Source organism: Halichoeres trimaculatus, unplaced genomic scaffold, assembly GCF_033239565.1.
Source record: "Halichoeres trimaculatus isolate MK-OKI-2021-1 unplaced genomic scaffold, fHalTri1.1 fHalTri1_scaffold_2, whole genome shotgun sequence".
In the NCBI taxonomy this organism is placed as follows: domain Eukaryota; kingdom Metazoa; phylum Chordata; class Actinopteri; order Labriformes; family Labridae; genus Halichoeres; species Halichoeres trimaculatus.
This window is the reverse complement of record NW_027437180.1, coordinates 34,673,666-34,693,685: the sequence shown is the minus strand read 5'-3', so window position 1 is coordinate 34,693,685 and position 20,020 is coordinate 34,673,666. Positions and strand designations below refer to the sequence as shown.

The 20,020-nt window shown below is 40.5% G+C and overlaps 1 protein-coding gene across 1 annotated transcript in view; it reads right to left on the bottom strand.

Annotated features, from left to right (window-relative positions):
- Positions 1-20,020, bottom strand: part of stx8 (syntaxin 8) — a 59,035-nt gene that overhangs the window by 31,790 nt on the left and 7,225 nt on the right. The window contains exon 6 of the mRNA XM_074696748.1: positions 18,012-18,104. Within this exon, the coding sequence (XP_074552849.1) occupies positions 18,012-18,104 (93 nt within the window). The remainder of the gene's footprint in view (positions 1-18,011; positions 18,105-20,020) is intronic.

The following is a 20,020-nucleotide window of genomic DNA, read 5'->3' as shown; positions in this document are numbered from 1 at the left end:
CCTCTTCATCCGCCCTAAAGTTGGAATGCTCCATCACCAAAACACATCCATCCCCACGGAAGAGAGAGCAGACAGCACACAGGGAAGGTGTAAATAGTTTCATGGTGGAGGGTTTCTCCTGCCTCTAGTGCCCACTAGTGGGAGCAGGTGTGTGCTGCATGAGGGAGAGGAGGGAAATGGCTCTTGATTTTGACTTATGACGCTACATAATTTCATGAAATTAATATGTAGGTTTAAAAAATAAGAAAAAAAAAGATGATTAAAAAGCAACTATTTTCATCATAAGTAACTTTGACAGATTCTTAACAGAGCTATCTCATGCCTGCATAATGTGTATTATCTAAATAAAAATCTTAATTGTGTCTACAACACATATTTTAACTTGAAATCAAGAGATTATTCTTTTCTGGAAAGCTTGTATCATGTTCAAAAAAAGTTTTATATTCTGTGCAAAGGTAAAAAAAAAAAAAATACCAACCAACATAAGGAGGATTTCATATCACCATTGACTTTTGTAATTAAAGATATTCATGATTTTAGTTGACCTCAGAAGAAAACCAACATTAGAAAACCCTACCTCCCAAAAATAACTTTAGAAAAATTGTGCCTGTCTCATCTCTGTAATTTTATCTAAAAGGGTTTATTAATAAGGGTTTATTCTGTTCAACTTCTATACCCTGGCCAGTTGGTCCCCACAGTAAAACAAGTGTATTTCATTTTATTAAATCTTTATCTAGCCAGGTTTGCCCCCTCAGGGATCAGAGGTCTTTTTCTCCAGGGAGACTTGGCCAAGTATGGCAACAACAGAAAGTTTTGACACCAAAACAATCACTATTATGCTGTAGTATTAAAAGCTCAACTAAAACATTTGCATACAAAAAGCCTGGATTAAGAGTTTTAAGTGAGGGTTTAAAAAGATTAATTCAACTAAGTTATTTAAAATCAGACCACAAATTAAGTGTAACAAAACAGGAGGCTGAAGAGTGAGCAGATAACGGATTAAAAGCTTCTTTTGTAGGGGAAGATGTTTTATTCAAGGAGCTGAGATACGTGTAATGCACCTAAAATCAGAAGGATGACAACATCATCAGCAAACCAAGGTTTTGGAGCAGTTCTTGGCCTTTTGCTTGAAGGGTCGTCAGAAAACAAGTGATACAGTTGAGCATTAAGCATTTCCAAAAGGAATCAAACAGTATGGTTTTAGAAAGGCGAAGCAACTTCGAGAATAAGACTTTTTTTTCTAAATGAAGGTTGACAGGTGTCGAAGTTGATAGAAAGCGCTATGAAAAGCTGAGCTGTTGCTGTAGAAAACAAAACAGTCCTAAAACACTTTGTAGTGAGAACATACAAATAACAATGCCCCTTGGTGATAAATCTTATACTGTTGTAGAATGTTTATTTCTCTTTTAGATTGCGTCACATTTCTGAAGAACATGCATTTGAAACAGTAGCAGAGCTAAGTATGTTGGTTGCACCCATAGAATGTAAAAAGGACGTCATCTTGCTCGGTTCAGAGTCAGGTCACCACAAAAACTGCTCCCCCTGGTGGCTGGCTGCAGTATAGGTCAAAAAATCCATCTCACAGTCATTCCAGATGGGCTGTTGTCAAACTTTAATAAATTAATACACCTCGTAGAAATGTCTTACGTCTGATTGTTGTGGTGATTTGAAGATATTATTTGGCTGTCTTGTATTCAAGTCTTCTTACTTCTGAAAAGTTGATTGACAGCTGCTGTTCTTATGTATTTTTTGGGGGAATTGTAAAATATATCAGGAGGTAGAGTAAAGAAGTGATTAGACTCCCTAGAGAAAAAAAAAATCTATATTATTTTTGTGACCTGGATCCACTCAGATTCTTACAGAATCCCTCACAGTCTCTACTGCACAGACTGGCTGCACAACTGCTACCAATGGCTGCGCCTGTGACGGCGGTATTTTGGCTTCAAAACCATACAATGGTAAATGATGGAGCCACACTGTCCACTCTATATACAGTCAGCTGTTGATTATAAAACTAACTTTTCGAATAATTCTAAATATTGAGTTTAATACTATATTGATTAATTATATTGTTTACCATTTGTTTTGCTGTCTTTGTCACTGTCATCACTTCTTTTCCTCTCCTTGTTTTTCTTCCTCATCCTGAAACCATCCAGCCCCCTCACTTCACTCCCTGTGAAGTGTATCTGTAAGACAAGCCCACCCTGCTCTCTGCTGCACTGACTGCATACATGTGTGTGTGTGTGTGTGAGAGAGAGTTATCTTGTTTTTGTATCTCAGAGTGTGTTAAGTCCAGAACTCACAGCTAACATGAACTTGGTTCGGTGTGAGCCTGGCTGGTGGCCTCTGAGCTCCTCATGCAGATATAAATACGGCCCGTGTGCCAGTCACAACCTGACTACATGTGCTGGACATGTGGTGTAGACTTTCAGAGCAAACACAATGACCTCACATTCAGACAAGGCACTTACACTATCCAAAGTACACACACAAACACACAGTGAGTGCAGGCTGTGAAGAACAGATGTAAAAATGTGCACTTGCACACATACATAAACACATAAAAATGCCCGGCAGATGAAGGTGCAATCTCCCCCCCTGCGCTCAAATGGGAACCACGTGCTGCTTTTGGTTTGGGGCAGGTTGGATAAAGTAAGTCCTTCCACTCATTATGTGGGATGACCCATGTTACCCCGAGGCTGAGGGGAGCGCAAGGCAGCTCTCTGCTTACTGGCTCTTTGAACGCGGCCTCCAAACCGGAGCGGTTAGCAATTAAATAAACAGAGGAGGAGATTTGTTCCCGCTGTCACTTGCGTTAGCCAAAAAAGAACCTGCCCAGCCAAGCCAGAGTCGGCGTAAGGTACCATTAAATGGCAGGGAATCCTTCGCCCAGAGCCAAAGGAACTGGCAGCTCGAATTGTAGAGGTTCCCAACCACCAATACCACCAACACATGCAGCTAATGTGTTTCCCCTGGACAACGTGCCTGCAAAAACTCTCGAGGGAGGAATTACAACACAGTATCAACATCAGTTTGCCGTTAAATTGTACACATACCACGTGTATGAGGCAACGCTTGCTCCAAAAAAACAACAGAGCTGTGGCTTAGCTGTGCAAACAAAAGGCAATGAAATCATAACATCCTCATCTCAAGCAGGTAATCCAGTGGGGTTACACTTAGAAGTGTGTGTGTGTGTGTGTTACAGAGGTGTTTTCCAAACAATTTCAGCACTAACAGTTGAGCCATGAGGACAAACAACGACCATACTCACTTATTAAAATAAATAACAGTTATCAAATTAATTAAAATAATAGATAATATAGAGTATATTAAAATACTGAAGTATATTTGATAGCAGTCTTGGTTTCCTAATACCAGCTATGACTCACTGATGTCCACTTATACAGTATTAAAAAGACACATACCTAAAGTCATAGTAATAAGACCAAACCCTTCACAAAGCACAAACTACTCAATAAGACTTTGTTTCCAAGTGTTTTGTCATCCCCCGCTCAAAGATGGCGTTCAGGAAGGGACCACTGGAATCCTCCCTCCGTCTCTTATTATTCTGCATGTTTTCATGGATATCACACGATTGATAGTTTGTGAAAACGCTCGCCGCTGCCAGCATGGTGGCCGTGCGTGTTTAGGAGGATGGATGGACTTGGGAGTGGAAGGGAAACAACCTCGCCCTGTCTCTACACAGACGTGTTGTTGGACATCTGGATGTGATCCGGGTCTGCAGATGAGCTGAGCAGGACTGACCGCACCTCATCGCTTCTGTGTGCTCCACACTGGGCTTCTTCTGGTTCAAAGAATGACTGTGGTGTGTGGTAAGACTATTAGAAAATCTGAAGGTGAAATAGTGTTCACTTCTCAGGTCTGCCGATACCGCCAAGACCATGAGGTGGGAGATTTCTACAAAACTTGAAGAACATAGAGCTCGTTACCATCAAGAGGAGATGACATAATCTTTTAATGCTTTGGATAAAGGTGGACACTTTAAGACAGCATGTGTTGTGTTCATTTGTTCACCTTCAACTCACAGCCCCTACAAACTCAAACCAAAGTCTACCCTGGGCCTCCAAAAAGAACAAAACAATAAACTTTTGTGAAATAACACAAAAAAAGCACTCATTCTATTTCCACATGTCTGGCTACAGAAATGTGTGGACAAAAATGTTATCCCAGACATTATTTTACTCAACCAAAAGATTTCCCCTGTGCTATTTCAACCTACAAACACTCCAACGAAATATCAAATCCCACCAAACTTGTAAAGTCAGGATCATTTGATACGTTGAGCTTTGGGAAAGCTAGTTCCTCACATACTCTGATACCCTTTACACAACATTTCTGAGAAACATTCAACATTTCTCAAAGGATCCATGGACTTGTGGTGAAATCCAGTGAATTCTGTAGCTTTGCAAACTTTCTAAACTACCAGTTTCATCATCTTTAAGTTACTCGGCAACTTCAACACATCAGAAGAAATGGGAATTCTCCAGTTTTATTGTTTCAGTTACCATTTCCAAGCCTTATTCTTGATCTAAGTCTTCGCTGAACCAACCATCTATATCTATCTATTATTTGGGGCAGCGGTGTCAAAGTCATTTTAGTTTGAGGGCCACAACCAGCCTGATTTGATCTCAAGTGGGCCAGACCAGTAAAATCCTGGCAAAAGTTCCATAAATAACAACAAATCCAAGGTTTTCCATTTGATTTAGTCCAGCTTTGATGCTAACGGTAGCGATTAAGTAGCTGGCTTTCATCACTAAATTTCTGTTCTCTTAGCTCCAATTATAAACAGCCTTTTACTTAGATGGACCAGCAATTCATTTATCTTCTCTCTTAATAGCTGTCCTTGCGAGTTGTTGCATTTTTCACCTTGCCGAGTCTTATAGTGGCCTTGAGCACCATAACTTGCTGCATACACACCAAGCACACAGGTTTCCCATTCACATTCACATCTGATTTCATTACACAGGCCAGATTGGACTCCCTGGTGGACGGTTTGGCCCACGGGCCATATGTTTGACACCCCTGATTTAGAGGAAAGTTGAAGAAACAGTGCATTTTTAACAGTTCTGTTTCACTGATGATACTGTAAGTCATTTACCTGACCCAATCCGCTTTAACATGTAATAAAACCTTGTTTCACATGAGCTAATACCTTGCTAATTTCAAAATGAGTTTTTACCATAGACTGAATAATACATGAACATGGTATCCTTGACGTCACCTATCTGCTTCTGATACAGAGTTTTGAAGCCTATTTTATATTGGAAATGCTGCCTAATAAGTCGGGCTTTGAGCCTCCTCACTAACAGCAACAGCCTGTCAGGCACATGAGCTGTGCCTCTGATTGGGCAAACTCATGATGTTAGTATCTTCTAAACTGCAGAGTCATAAAAGAAAATTAAATACAGTGTGTTTTAGGGTTTGGATAATAAGCTTTTCTCCTGATTCGATTCCGTTACGATTTTTGAGGTGCTGATTTAATTTACATTGCGATTCTTCCAATTCTTGTGGTTTTTAGTTTACTTTATAAACACCAGACCAAGACTGAAATAAAATATTTAAATTTATATTTATTTATTTTTTTAACAAAGAATCCCAACTGAAATATTGTAAAACAAAAATCCTGATACATGTGTAAATTGACTTTTTCTCCCACTGCTAGTGTCTTGTGAAAAATGAACTATTCAGATTGAAGTCATTTTTTTTTTTTTTTTTTTTTTTTACCAGGCTGTAAACATGTTTATTTCAGGTATTAAAAAAGCATGTTTTTAGCTTAGTGTGAATGTGGTGTCTGTAAGTTCCAGAGCTAGCCCCAAGTGGACACTCAATGAACTGCAGATTTTGCACTTCTGCTTCATTTCTCGCAGTTGGAGGGATTCTGCGTGGTTATAAAACTTAATTTTTTTGTTTTTACAAGTGGGTCCTGCTAAAAACTATGATGCTTCAAAGTAGAGAAGGTAGATGACTTTCTTTTGGAGCAATAGTCCAAAGTTAACAGCATGGTTTTTCAAACAAGACTAAGACCAAAGTACTGCATTCTGTGTTTTCTTGTCTTTTAATTTGCATTGTGGGACTTTCATGTCTTGGTTACTGTCTCTAAAACATGTAGAATACAGATGAATTAAGATAAATCATAGCCATGATCCTGCTGCTTGCAGAGCAGAAAGCATAGTGGAAGAAATCTCTTGATGAGGGTTCCTTATGTGTTTGCATCAATCATGACCTAATAATAAAACATGACATTAAAAAAAAAACATTTCTCATTTCCCCGACTCTTGCCTTTACATGTTATTTGTATTGACACAACTATCAATGAGCGGACAACATCTTTTACATATAAAGAATGTGTATGTTGCAGATGATAACTGAAGGCGCTGAACCGCTCAGTCAGAAAACCACATAAGGAAACGTTCAGACAAACTTAAATGCTTGGATTTTTCATCAAATCCAACACCAAAAGGACTCCCCAGGACTTTCACACTTAATCAATGATTGCAGTGCCATTACACCACCATGAAGAAATCTTACACAATAAAAGCCATTGTAATCATTGAAAAATCACTTCTGCACCCTCTGTCTGACACCAATCTGTAACCCCAAAGAAAAGGCGTATAAACTCCAACAAGAGCAACAGAAAGTACCTTCAAAAAGTTACAATTCAATCCAGTGAAGAAAGGCAGAGTCTAAATTGATGCTTTCTGAGTGATAAACAGGGGTATTTAATCAGTGAGGGAATCAAAAGAAGACTTGATTGATGAAGCGTCTTGAGATCTTTTTCTCTAGTGTCCCAAAATGTTAATTTCTTTGCTCCCTCTGAACTGGATTATTCATCACTTGGTGGAGATTGATGTGACTCGAGTCCCTCACGTCATTATTAGCCCCCGACTTCTCCACAGCTCTATCAGTCTGACACCAACGGAGCTCAGACAGAGATGGATGCTGCCATGGATAGATTGAGAAATGAGGACGCAGGAACTCTTGATTGATTGTTTCCTGGATTCACTGCAGAGGAGTCTGGCCTACTGATGTGTGGTGCAACTCTTCTTTTTCTTTTTGGGCCATTTTTGGTACTCTGTATGACTCTGTGAACAACTGCATCCATGACAAGAGTGTTTGTATGAAATAAAACCTAAACTTACAGAAGTTTAAAGAAAACAATACATGATGTACGTCTAGAAGGATCATATTTCAAAAACAAAATACTTTTCAAAGACATTTTGAGGAAGCCAGTATTGTCCTCAAGCGGTTGGTTGGGGTACGAGTCCAACCTGCAACCCCTTCTACATGTCACTCCCCATTCTTGACCTGTTTCCTGCTCTAGCCACTTTCCTGTCCTTTCTGAATAGAGTGATAAAAACAATTATGCTGGTTAACGCCTTTGTTTCCCCATTTGTCCTTAAGGATGTTTAGCTTTACTGTTATTTGAGACTTAACATAGAGGAGTAGGGGTGTATGTGCAGAAGGAAACCTATTGGAGAAGACAAGAGTTTCTTAACCTTCCATGACTGTCAATGTCTGCTTCAGACCAACACAAGAAGCTTTTATGCAGTCGTCTGTGCTGACCTGTGGGATATTATAGTGAATGATGTCAGTGCCTGTCCTGGGGGTACTCTGGCATCAGTTTGTGTGGTGGGTGAAAGTGGAGATGTATCACCAGTTTGTGTGTGCAGTCAATGGTCTAGACTGTACTGGTCTAAACAGGATCAGACTCTGGTGGACAGCCGCCTGCTTCATATGGATTCTTGCGGCACCAGTTAAATTTGTTGAAAGACGCTACATAATGAAGGAATATAAGTAAATTTGTTGTGAACAATACTGTAGCAAAGATTTATGATGCAACCTGTTGTTCCAAACTCGTCTAACCTTTTCTTTTAGGGATGAACGATTTTGGAAAATAACCCAATTTTACGACCAAAATTGTGATTGCATTTTAGCATGGGATTTTTTGGGGGGATGTTTATATTCTGCATGATTCATTCACTAAACACAAGCAGTAAATCATTCCATAGTATGACCAACACAACAAAGAACACTGGCAAAATATAAACAATTCTTTCCAGAAGGATAGGCCTACATGTTGATGTAAATGAGATGAATTAATACAAAAAACATATCTTTATTTAACCATTACAATCACAGCAGAATATTGAGTAATTGATTTTAAGTCAAGCCTTGTAGACGTGAAATACAATTATCATTAATTACCTTAAATAAAATCAGAGTGAGGAACAAAGCACCAAATCTCTGGCTCAACCACTGAAATATGTCAACATGTGGAATGCACTTTTTTAATGAAATGAAAAAAGAAACACTGTGTGAGCACGAGTATAAATATTAAATACATAGAGGGGTTATTTGTTTGTGTGTACAACTTGGGTGCAGAAGCACTGCAGAGTGTAATGGTTTGTTAACTGATGCGGAGAAGCTAGCCACCTACATAAACTACATATCAACACTTTGATGGATGGTAAACGGCTCCCAGGTTTGTGAAACAGCAGTGAGTAGACAGAAGAGATCAGCAAGTGGACAGATATTAGGTGGACAAGACGTTTTTAGCGGAGAGATCCAGCATGTACCCAGAGAGCAATTTAAACTCACAACTGTCACTCACTCGTCATGACTGCATTATCCATAGAAACTTACCAGACTGTGACAGACCAGCACGTAAACATGTGTCGGTAAATCAGAAACCCTCACAGACCAAAAAAAGCACACAGAATTAACCAGAAAACTATGTCCAGAGTTAATTATTCACCCGCAGACGTCGCTGGTGTTTCAGTGTAAAGTGTGACCCTGTTAACTGGTAACTCTCGGCCGTTAATCACTGATACTGTTGGCTGAGAGTCACCAGTTAGCATGGTTGCTATTAACTCCAAAACACCAGCTGCTCTGTGACAGTCAAAACTTGTAGACATTGCCTCTGTTGTATAGTATTGTTTCTAAAAACTGACCACAGAACAACTGTACATTTTTATGCTGATAACAGGTTGAATTAAGTGTCTAAAAGATGCTAACTCATCTGAATGAATGGAGCTTAACGCTGCTTCTGCCGTCAAAATGGGTACCCATCTTTATGATGACTTTGACTGTTAATCCCTCTAGAAAAACCTCACTGATCTTTCATTAGTAGCAAAACACAAACTGAAGTACAGGATTACAAATGAAAAAGTTTTGGCTCAACCACTGAAATATGTAAACCTTTAGATTATACTTTTTAAATACACTTAAAACCTATTTATTTTTTTTTATTTTTTTAAAGCCTTTGGGATTTGAAAATTGCATTCTATTACATTGCGGTGTCGGTTCAAAACGGATCAATTGTTCAGGCCTATTTCTTCCAAATGAATCGCTGTTGCTTTTTTGCAATAAATGTCAGGATATTTTTATTGTGAACTTTCTAGATCAGATACTGATGAGGTGAGATCTGATATACTGTTGGTGCTTATGCATACAAAGAAAGATGAACCAACATTTTTAGTCCAGTCTTTTGACATGAAAAAAATGGACCAAGTGACATTTCAGAAACTTAAGTGATGATGGGGTGAAAGAGTCGAACAATCTGATGCTCTTCTCTGTGGCTCATTGCAAGCTCAACAGTCCTCTGATGATAAAACTCTTTATGAATAACACATCATGCCTCATGTCTGGAAAACACCTCTCACTACAACCAGCCTAGGTGTTGAACAAAGCGAAACAAACAAACAATAAATCAGTCTACAACTTTCCCCACATTGACTTAGTGCTGAGTACCATCATTAGCAGGGTTTATTTGCTCGCCGAGCTGTTTCTAAAAGCAGAAACAGGCAGCGGGCTGTATTTTGTGTGGCAGCGGCTGATGTCACCGTGCTGCAGCGGTTAGTGCCTCTCTCCTTTCACTCTGCTGTTTATTTGGAAGTCATTAGTGCTGTCCAACCTGAGCCCTGTGCATACTGACGCAAAATCCCATCAGTGATCTTATTATTAGCCAGTCCATCACCGGAGCAAAGCTGATTCTATTGCTTTAGCGGCTGGCCGGCTAATAGACAGAAATCTTGGAACTTAACTTTGAGAATAATCAGGCTGGGTGACAAAGTGCTTTAAAAACACTCCCATTACTGAAAGGTCATAGCTGAGTCAGTGCAACAGCCACACATGTGTTCTGCTAAAGAGATCCATGAATGACAAATCAAATCCCTGAGTGGGAAGGGCACGATAATGGAAACAACATATGAGAAGTGAAAAACCACCATGAAATGTTGCTTATTGAAGTAATAGTTTCTTTTGCTCTTTATGGCTCCTGCTAGTAGTTCATGGCCTGTGGCATTTAAAACGTCAAGTTATGGACGGTTATGGCTCTTCACTTGTGTCATTTACGCAGCATAGTTTTTGGTACAACACGGCTTGTGCAACAATGGCTCAACCAAGTGTACACTCAGAATCAGAGCGGAAGATGTGTCTCCTGGACTCAAAAGCACATGGCGTGATCGTGTCATCATCTAAGAGTCTCAGACATAGTTTCTGTGATGTTAGCATGAGGCCAAGAGCATTGGCATCAGTTGAAAGGACTTCCTGATCATGGAACCAATGCAGATGGAAACTGCATCTATACATGCATATTTCCATATTTTGTTTGGTACTGTACCAGAGTTGAAGAAAGTTGAACAAACCATATAATTGTGGGTACACTGGTGCCAAACCTCAATATTCTTATTTAAAAACAAAACGGTCTTAGTAGATTCCTCTGCCAATTTGACCCACTGAGTTACTGCAGCACTAATGACATTATTCAGGGTTATGGGAGGTAATTAAAAACTAAATTTAGTTTGAAAATGAACCATTTATAATCCAAAATTGTATTCAGACTCTTACTTAGATTACTTGGTTTTTATAAACTTATATTTTATTTGCTTTTGAGGTTACAACAAAAGAACATCTTATACAACAATTTTGGTGTCAGTTAATGAAAGTTCATATAGCCTCGTTGTAAAAAGTCCATTCTCCTCAGACTTTCTTGTGGGTTTTAAAGTCAATCCACTTTTTTCATTTTCTTTGATATATAGATTGTTGAAGTCTCAAGTTTTGTGTAAAGATCTCCATGTCATATAATTTTTCCACAATGTCCAACCAGTTTTTCAGAGTGGGGGGGTCCTCCTCACACCACTTTCTTGTTATGGCTTTCTTAGATGCCACAAGCAATATTCCAACCAGGTATCTGTCTTTGTTTTAAATATTTTCTAAAGTAAAATTTCCCTGATACAGCACTTCACAGTACATACAAGGATACAAGGTTAATTTATACTGCTATGCGGACGACACTCAACTCTATGTTGCCACATCAATAACGTTACCCGGTCTGCATACTTTCATCTCCGCAACATCAACTGCCTCCCCTCCTCAGCAGCACTGCCATCTTGGTCCACTCACTTGTTACCTCCCGTCTGGACTTTAGTAACTCCCTTCTATCTGGTCTCCCCCTCAAGTCCCTCCATAAACTTCAACTTGTACAGAATGCTGCAGCCCAGATTATCACCAGGACTCCCTTCTTCCACCATATCACCCCTGTTCTGTGACAGCTGCGCTGGCTACCAATCATCCACCGCATCAGTCACAAAATCCTGCTCATCACCTTCAAAGCCCTCCATAACCTTGCCCCGCTGTACCTCAGTGATCTCCTCCTCATCAACAAACCCAGCTGCACTCTCAGATCTTCATCTTCTCTGGCCCTCAATATTCCCCCAGCCTGCTTGTCCACCATGGGATCCAGAGCCTTCAGTCGCTCTGCTCCCTGTCTCTGGAACTCCCTCCCACTGGACATCCGTGATATGTCGTGAAATGTATATTGACTCATTGACTGTTTTCAAATCCTGCCTCAAAACCCATCTATTCCACCTGGCCTACTTAACCTGACTACACCCCATCCATCTTATCTTTTAAATCATTTTACTTTTTAAACTTTCTTGTTTTAACTTTTGTTCAAATGCTTTTAAACTATATTTTGTCCTTGGGTGTCTTGAAAGGCGCCATGAAATAAAATATATTATTATTATTATTATTTGCATGTCTTAGGAATTTCATCACCCTAGATTGTTTTTATTTCTTTCCACACTTCATCCCAGTACTTGTTCATTTTTACACATTGCAGAAACACATGAGCGTGGTCCCCGACATGTTCCCCATGCTGTCTCCAACAAGGTTGTGTGACAAGTGATGATTTTCCTTTGATTTTTGGGGTGATGAAAATCGTATTTACTTTGAGTCTTGCACATGTTATGCCACTCCTCTTTGGTTATTTTTCTCTCTTATCTCTAATGTAGAGGGTGGACGTTATTCTATTTCTCACCATGTTTTGGTACAGCACTGAAACTACTCTCCAGACTGTTCCCTTTATATGCATTGCACAATGTTGTAATCAATATGTTTACTTCACATGGGGAACCCGCCTTTATCTCTTTATTGTAGGTACATGTAGAAATCTTTGTTTTCTAAGTCATACGCTCTCCTCAGTTTAATAAAGTGTTTCGTTTCTCCTTTTTCAATTAATCTGTTGATTATTGTGTTATCCAGCTTTTTAAGTGTTGGGTGCTATACTGGAATTTAATCTCAAAATGGACAGTAAGAAAAAGTAATGGGATAGTTTAATGTTTCTGGGGAGTGAAATGGTCTGAAAGCCGAAGAACTAAAAGACTTGATCCTGACAGTGGGTGAGTAACCTTGGCGTCCGCCTGTCTTTCTGTCTTGTAGGTTCCTTTTCCCCCTGATCAGCGTACTGAAACTGTGTTTTCCTATAAATAGATTAAGCTCTTTGTAGTTTGGCTGCTCCAGTCTAGCTCATGACCCAAGTGCAGTGGAGGTTGCAGTCATTTCCTTTAAGGGAAACAATTCCAGCTGAGGTCAGCAAGGAAGGCCACCCTTTCCAGAGGTTTGAAGATGAACCCAAGGCCCCCAGTTCCCCCCTGCTCCCAGTCTTCACTGAATCTCCACCGACTAAACGTAGAAATGAGTAAGCAGACAGATTACCTCAATTCCAGTCTGTGCTTTATGGCTCATAACATTAATCCATTGCACACTGAACACTTTCCCTTCTTCCTCGCCAGTCATAACAAGATGAGACATTCAATCGCTTTATTAGCGTGTTAAAATTAGCTAAATGATGTGCTGTCATCACGTGTTTTCATATTTGTAACATGACGTTAGCATTGAGTGGTATATATTTTCATTTTAAAACTAAATGTTGCAGAAAATAGTCCTGTACTGGAACAGCTTGCATCAGAACAGCAGTAGTCTTTCTTCCTGATGAGAAACATCAACGTTAATTTAGCTTTATTAGTGCTGATGTTCTTCAGAGTGCGGCCTGGAGCAGTGACATCAGTCTTAGTTGATGTCTTGAGACTTGAGTGACAAACAGTGGCTACCTTGTTAAAATTAATCATTTTCAAAGAAGCAGAAAGAGATTGAATGTGCTGCATTAATTTGCTTTTAGGGCTTCCTTCTGGATCTGATTTCACTTGTGGTTAGATAATGCAGCAATGACATAACATTCGCTGTAAAAGCTCCAGTGTTGGGTAAGTGTGACTGAACATTGTGTATGGATAGACAGCGAGAAAGACACAGTTACATCTGTGGGGAAAAAGGGTGGACAATTTGAGTGTATCTACATAAAAAAGGGCTAGATACTAAAGCTTGATTAAATAATACATTAATATTTCTCCACGTTATGTCAGCATGTTTGTGATTCAGCTCTTCTTAGTTAACTACATATAAACGTATCAGGTCACTGCCGTTCACGTCTTAACGTCTCAACTACTAAACCTCAGGGAGCTCATAGTGCTATTTATTTATTACCGTGTGTCAGAGCCTTCTTCCCTCCTCTTTCTAATTAATTTCTTTCAGGATGCTTGGGGTTGCCATTCAGCTCCTATCTCCACAGAATTCACTTACACCCACAAAGTACAGAATACACTGGACCTGAGAGAATCAGACCATCATTTTGGATTGGGACCTTCTGGAACAAATTTAAGGGAAAATACAAAAAGTCTCTTTTCTCTTTCAAGCAGAGCAGCAGGTTTGACCACATGTGTGCTCTTTGTTTTGTCTGAAACTTGGAGATAAGAAAGTGTGTTTGCCTTGTCTGAGTGCTGCGTTTTCCCAGGCTCTTTTTTAAGGATGTCCCAATCAGGGTTTTTTTTGCCCCTTGAGTCCGAGTCAGTTGATTTTGAGTATCTGCCGATACTGAGTCCCAATCCGATACTTTTACTCGTATACATTGCTCTCCCAGCTTTAAGCTCCTGCTATGTTCCGCTCCACTTTACGGCATTCAACCAATAGTGTCACTGCAGAAAAGTGATGTCATGCCCTGTGTTGTTTCTCTATGGAGTTGAGGCGGTCTGACTCTGTACCACCATATAAAGGTAGTAAACACTAAGCTGATATTTTTTCCATTGGTTTTAAATTGTTAAAGATCTGATCAAAGTGATAAGAAGGAATATATAAATATTTACACCCATTCCTGACCGGATGTGATGTCCGATTTCGATCGAGCCTACGTAGAGTAAAAGTCCCTTTGATGGCACTGGTCAGTCAAGTTAAGTACTTTTTAGAAGCAAGATCTGTCCTCCTTCGGAAGAAAAAAACATTTCTTGAATTTCTCAGTCTGTTGAAATTGAGAGTCTATCAATAAAACGAAGGGCCAGGTTACATTAGCTCTGCTTGATGAGGTTGGAGTTGGTAGATGAGCACTGGTCGGACATAACCAGGATTTATTAAAGCCCTGTTTCCGCTAAGCAATCTGGTTTGGATCAGTATGGTTTGGTATGGGTTTGCTCGGTCAAGCCTGGTCCAGTTTGTGTTTCCACAGCCAACCATACCCCCTTGTGGTAGGTGGCATGTAAGCTGGATGATGATGGCGGCGCCAGTCACATAATAGCATGGCACCATAGCAGGTTGACACAGTGTACCCTGCTAATAAATCACATGAAAAAGAAAAATGCGACAGTAAACAAAGAGCAACTATGGTAGACATCCAGCAATTCGTCTTCTTTGTGATTTCCATGTGGCTTTTTGTTACAAAGCACAGTCAAGCTTAGTTTCACAGAATGCCACGAGGAGAAATACAGTCGCTGTCGCACGGTAAGTGACAATTCTTTCAACCAGTCCACGGACTGCAGTGTTGTAGCTCCACCTTCTGGGATAGGACCGGTTTAGTCTGGCTCCCCTACAGAAGGGTCCCAAAAATTGGGACCGCTTCTCTCGGTTATTTGGGGATCTGTCCCGGATTAGTCAATGGAAACGCCATAGAGTGTTTGCCGTGCAGAAACGAAGCAAACTGAACTGAACTGAATATGAGAGCAGCCTGAAGAGCTACTGGACCTTAACGGTCAATGACAGAGAAAATCCTGTCCTGCAATCCAGGCATCAATAGCAGAATTATGTAGTTAGAGCTTCTCTAAGCTGGTGATCACTGCAAGTAACTCAAACCATACCCAATGGTTTTTCTACCAACAATTTCACAAGTTAAAACATTTGTGTCATATGTTTACAAGTGTATAAACTGCAGGGAGGAAGTAGCTGAATGAAAATTGAAATATCAACTTTAATATTTAAACAGCCCTGGTTAAAATTATCTTCGGGGTATACTGTGCAGAGCAAGACTCAACATCTGCAGTCACAATGTTTGAATCCCCAGCCTGTCAGATAATACGAATTAGGGAAACCCCCATTACTCAGCATGAGGGGATACAGACGAGGCTAGAGAAATGGAAGAAGTAGGTTATAAAATAAAGGACTGTTGAAAAGAGGAAAAAGAGAACAGGGAGCGTGATGAGAGACGGACGAGCAGCGCAGGCCCCACAAAGGAAAGAAACACGGGTAGGTAAAGAAAAGCTGTCAGAGACCAGGGCCCAGCAGGCCCTGTGAATCATTCTGTGGTGTCAGCAGGCCATGTGAACCTCAAACCCAGCTGTAAATTGTGCGGAGCGACCCATGTGGAAATTCTATTTCTGCACTTTAATAACGTATGCATGTGCATCGGGACCTGTTACAATAGATGTGTCAAATATATATTTCAAATGTAGGCTTTTCCCTTCCTTTTAGAAAGTTAAAATAGATATAAAGTTCATTTAGATTTGACCTTAGCCATGAATTTTATTAGATCATGAAACCAATTATTAATTATATATTAAAAAAAACATTTAAAATACCTGTGCAAGAAACAGACAGATGAATTAGCTTCAGCTGTCAGTCTGGGTCATAAATGGGTGTATTAATAAGGAATTGTTTCCAAGACTGAAATAATTTGTCTCTTTGGTGCAATGCATGGTTCCATCTCTCTCAGCAGCCGTTTAGATTTGTATTAATGGGGAAAAAATGACATCAACCTGAAGAAAATTTGGAAAAAACACACCAGTTGCAGCGTAGGACCAATAACCCAACAAGACTTTAATACAGTGACAGGAGAGCAGCCTGTAACTGTCATCTTTTTCTCTCCTTCACTTCCCTTTTCCCACCGGTGTCAACCAAACATCTGCCATGCCCTAACAGCACAGAGGGAAGGTCATTGGTTTCCGTGCCGAGACTTGTTTGGGTTCATTTTCTGAGGCTGGATATTAGAGGATCGAGCAACACTGTCTGTTTTTTTTTTATTGGAATGGACAGCTGAAGAGAGACATGAAACGTGGCTCAAGGGGGGGGTACTACTTTATCAAGGGTACTCGTGGGCACTCCATATCATAAACTAATAACTTGGTTTTGGGGAACACCAGCTTGAGGTTGGTATTCATCCAGATCAAATGTTGCACACTGATTCTCAGAGAAGAAACCTACTGACCACTGTAGCAGGGCCAATGTTCACAGGTGCTGAGAATAGGGCACCTGATTTTCACCATTTTGAAGAGAAATAATAGGTTTCTTAACAGTTTAAGATTTATTGCCAAGAAGCATTGTTACAACAAAGAAATAATCTACCAAACACTAATGTCGAGACAGATGCCTGTCTAACATGAGTCTGGTTCTGTCCGAGGTTTCTGCCCGTTAAAGGGAAGTTTTTCCTTGACATTGTAACTTGCTAAATGCTGCAAAGTCCTGTACTCATGGTGGATTAAGATAAGATAAGACTCCTTATCTTGTGTTGATGTTGGGTTTCTGCTAATAAAATGTTATTAACATTTACGGGTCTACACCTGTAAATGTTTTTGTAAAGTGTCTTGTTTTAAATAGGCACAAAACTGCCACTTGCAGTATCAACTACCATAAGTTTTCAAGTATCAAGTATAAGTTTCCTCAATTTTAAAATGTTACTGTGAGCGACAGTAAATGACTCATTCTTCTCTTTTATTGACATGCAGTTTCTGAGCAGGGATCTCCTACCTCGACCTTAAACTAAAGCATGTCCTTAGTGTGAACACTGGTGATAGCAGTCTTGATTTAATTAAAAAAAGGATAGAAATACATGTTTTCGTCCTCTATGTAAGGTAACACTCTCAGACCGTGGTGAAGTCGCTGCTGTAGCGTTGTGAAAGTGATGCATTAATGGATCTAATTGTTCACCAGTTGTCAGACGATCGTCCCAAAGTCTTGAGTCTCAAGTAGCGCCTGTCTGAGCTTAAAAACTGTCTGGAGTAACGTGCTCTGCTCTGTGAGGCGTGCTCCACCTAATGCACTGATGAGAGACGAAAATAACCCAGAAAGCACCATTATCTCTGAGCAGATCTGATTCCAGAAACAAAACTCTTTGTTTTTTTCTCATTTTTAAGTAACAAGAAGAGAGAGGTCACAGACACTCTGACCTGAATGTGAGGTCAGTTTCTCTTTCACTGGAAGTGTGAGGGTGTGTGTGTGTGTGTGTGTTTAGAGTGGTATTGGTGTGAGGGAGTAGCAGCGTCCAGCGGCTTACATGAGGCAAGTCGTTCCACTGCAGAACAAGTATGTGTGACTGCTTTCCCATTGCGGTGCGTGTAATGTGTCTGGAATTTTTAGTGACTAATATCGACGGACACACATGTAAAATTCAAACTTACCGTTCTGTTCATCCAGCTCGTTGCCGATCTCCTGGCCCATCATCTTCTGGCGGCTGATGACGGCTGCTAGGGCATCCAAGCCAGCATCCTGGGCTGTGGGGGGGACATAAGGAACTTTTTTTACACTTAAACAGGAGACAAGAAGAAAGATTATGCAATACCCGGACAATAGGCAAACTTTAAACCCAAAGAAGAAGGAAGTCGTCACAGTGAGCTGAACTTGTGATTTAATGAGACTGCTTTTCGGGGAAAAGGAATGACAGGTTTTTGGGGTCCAGCTCACAGCCCACAGTGCCACATGTGAGTCATTCAGTACTTTACCCCACTCAGCCCTACTCCTGTTATTATAACTGCAGCAAGCCAAGGGTGAGAAAGAAAACAGTGAAGCTACACAGAGAAGCTGAAAAAGGAACAGGGGGGGGAAAATAGAAACGACTTGTCCTTTCTGGGTTTCTGAGTTTACACACTCTCTGCCACAGGATTTTTTATGACCGCAGGTTCAGACGCTCACCATAACCCCACTTCACCAGATATCCCTGGAGAGACTAGAAACCTCCATGTGGTTTGGTTTTTACTGTCTAAGCAGGAATCTCTCATCCCAATTCGACAATAACCAGAGCAGTAACAGAGACGCGGCACTGAAGTGTGGGATGGAGTCAGGAGAATTAAGATTTGAGAGTTCATGGTGTCATGACAGAGCCACTCAGGAAAGAGGAAAAAAACAGCTGAAGCTTGCAAAACTTTAATATATTAGCACTGCAATATCAGTTGGTTTTACTGCATGGGCAGACGGGTGCAACATCAGCAGGAAACTGGGTCTTTTTACAAATCTAACTTTCACCTATAATGAATAAAAGCTTTGGATAGTTGCTGAAAGATTAAGATTGCAGACATAAGCACCTTAAATTTGTTTCCTTTAAAGGGAGGCCAAGCTCAACCTGATGTTTATTGACTGCATCAGAGAGACAGTTGATGTAGTTGGAGCATCTGGTAAGGATGTTTTCAGAGTGTCCTTATTAGATTTACTGGAGGTTTTCTGAATGTACACAACTAGAAAGAGGGACCCCAAGGTAGTTGTAGGAATAAAAGATCCAGTATTCCCTTGAAATCCTCCAAGAAGAGCTGAGAATATTACAGCAGAGAAGGATGGCTACCCCAGGGGCTCCCAAATTTTTCAGCCAACAACTCCCAAAATAGTGGTGCCTAAAACTGGCAACTTTTTGCTGCCAGACTACACTGATAAGCCAATCCAGAAATAGACAAATAAAGCTTAAAATTCTCAATTTAGTTGATCGGTAGAAAATTAGACCACCTTTTAGCACATATTGATGCGTCTCTGTTGATAATCGTGGCTATTGTTGCTAAGTGCCGCACAAGTGGCAGCCTGCTGCAGCAGCTGTCTCTTCCTTGTCTGTATCCTGTAGTTTCTTCATCTCTTTCTCATCATCTTTGCATTTGGAGTGGGTCATTACTTTGTATGGTTCATTTGTTGGTCACTGACACCTTGACAACTGGTTATGTCTTCAGTGATATTTTCTCTATTTTTGCTCCTGTGTTTGTCTGGACATCCTACATGTAACCATGACCTCATTGTTTACATGTGAAATCAGCTATTAGCAGTCTGTAGCATGTCAATGCTAGCTGGTGCAAGGCCTGATGTTCCCCACAAGGAGAGGAGAAGGAGGTGAGGGTGATGTGCTGGTTCTCAGGTGTGAGCTAAGAAGTGACGACATTGACCTGTCCTTCCATCCATCGTTATTGGGAACGTAAGATCTATCTCCAATAAGATGGACGAGCTAGCCGTGCTAACCCAGCAACAGAGGGAATACCAGAAGGCAGAGCAGCATCATGCTATTCACAGACATGGCTAACAGAGCTTACATCAGTCACCAACGCCACATTGGAAGAGCTTCACCTGCTGTGAGCAGACAGGACCCAGGAGACAGAGACTGAACAGACTGCTGAAGAAGCTCAGTCCTGAACCCTGTGGAGGTGGAGGCTGGCTGACT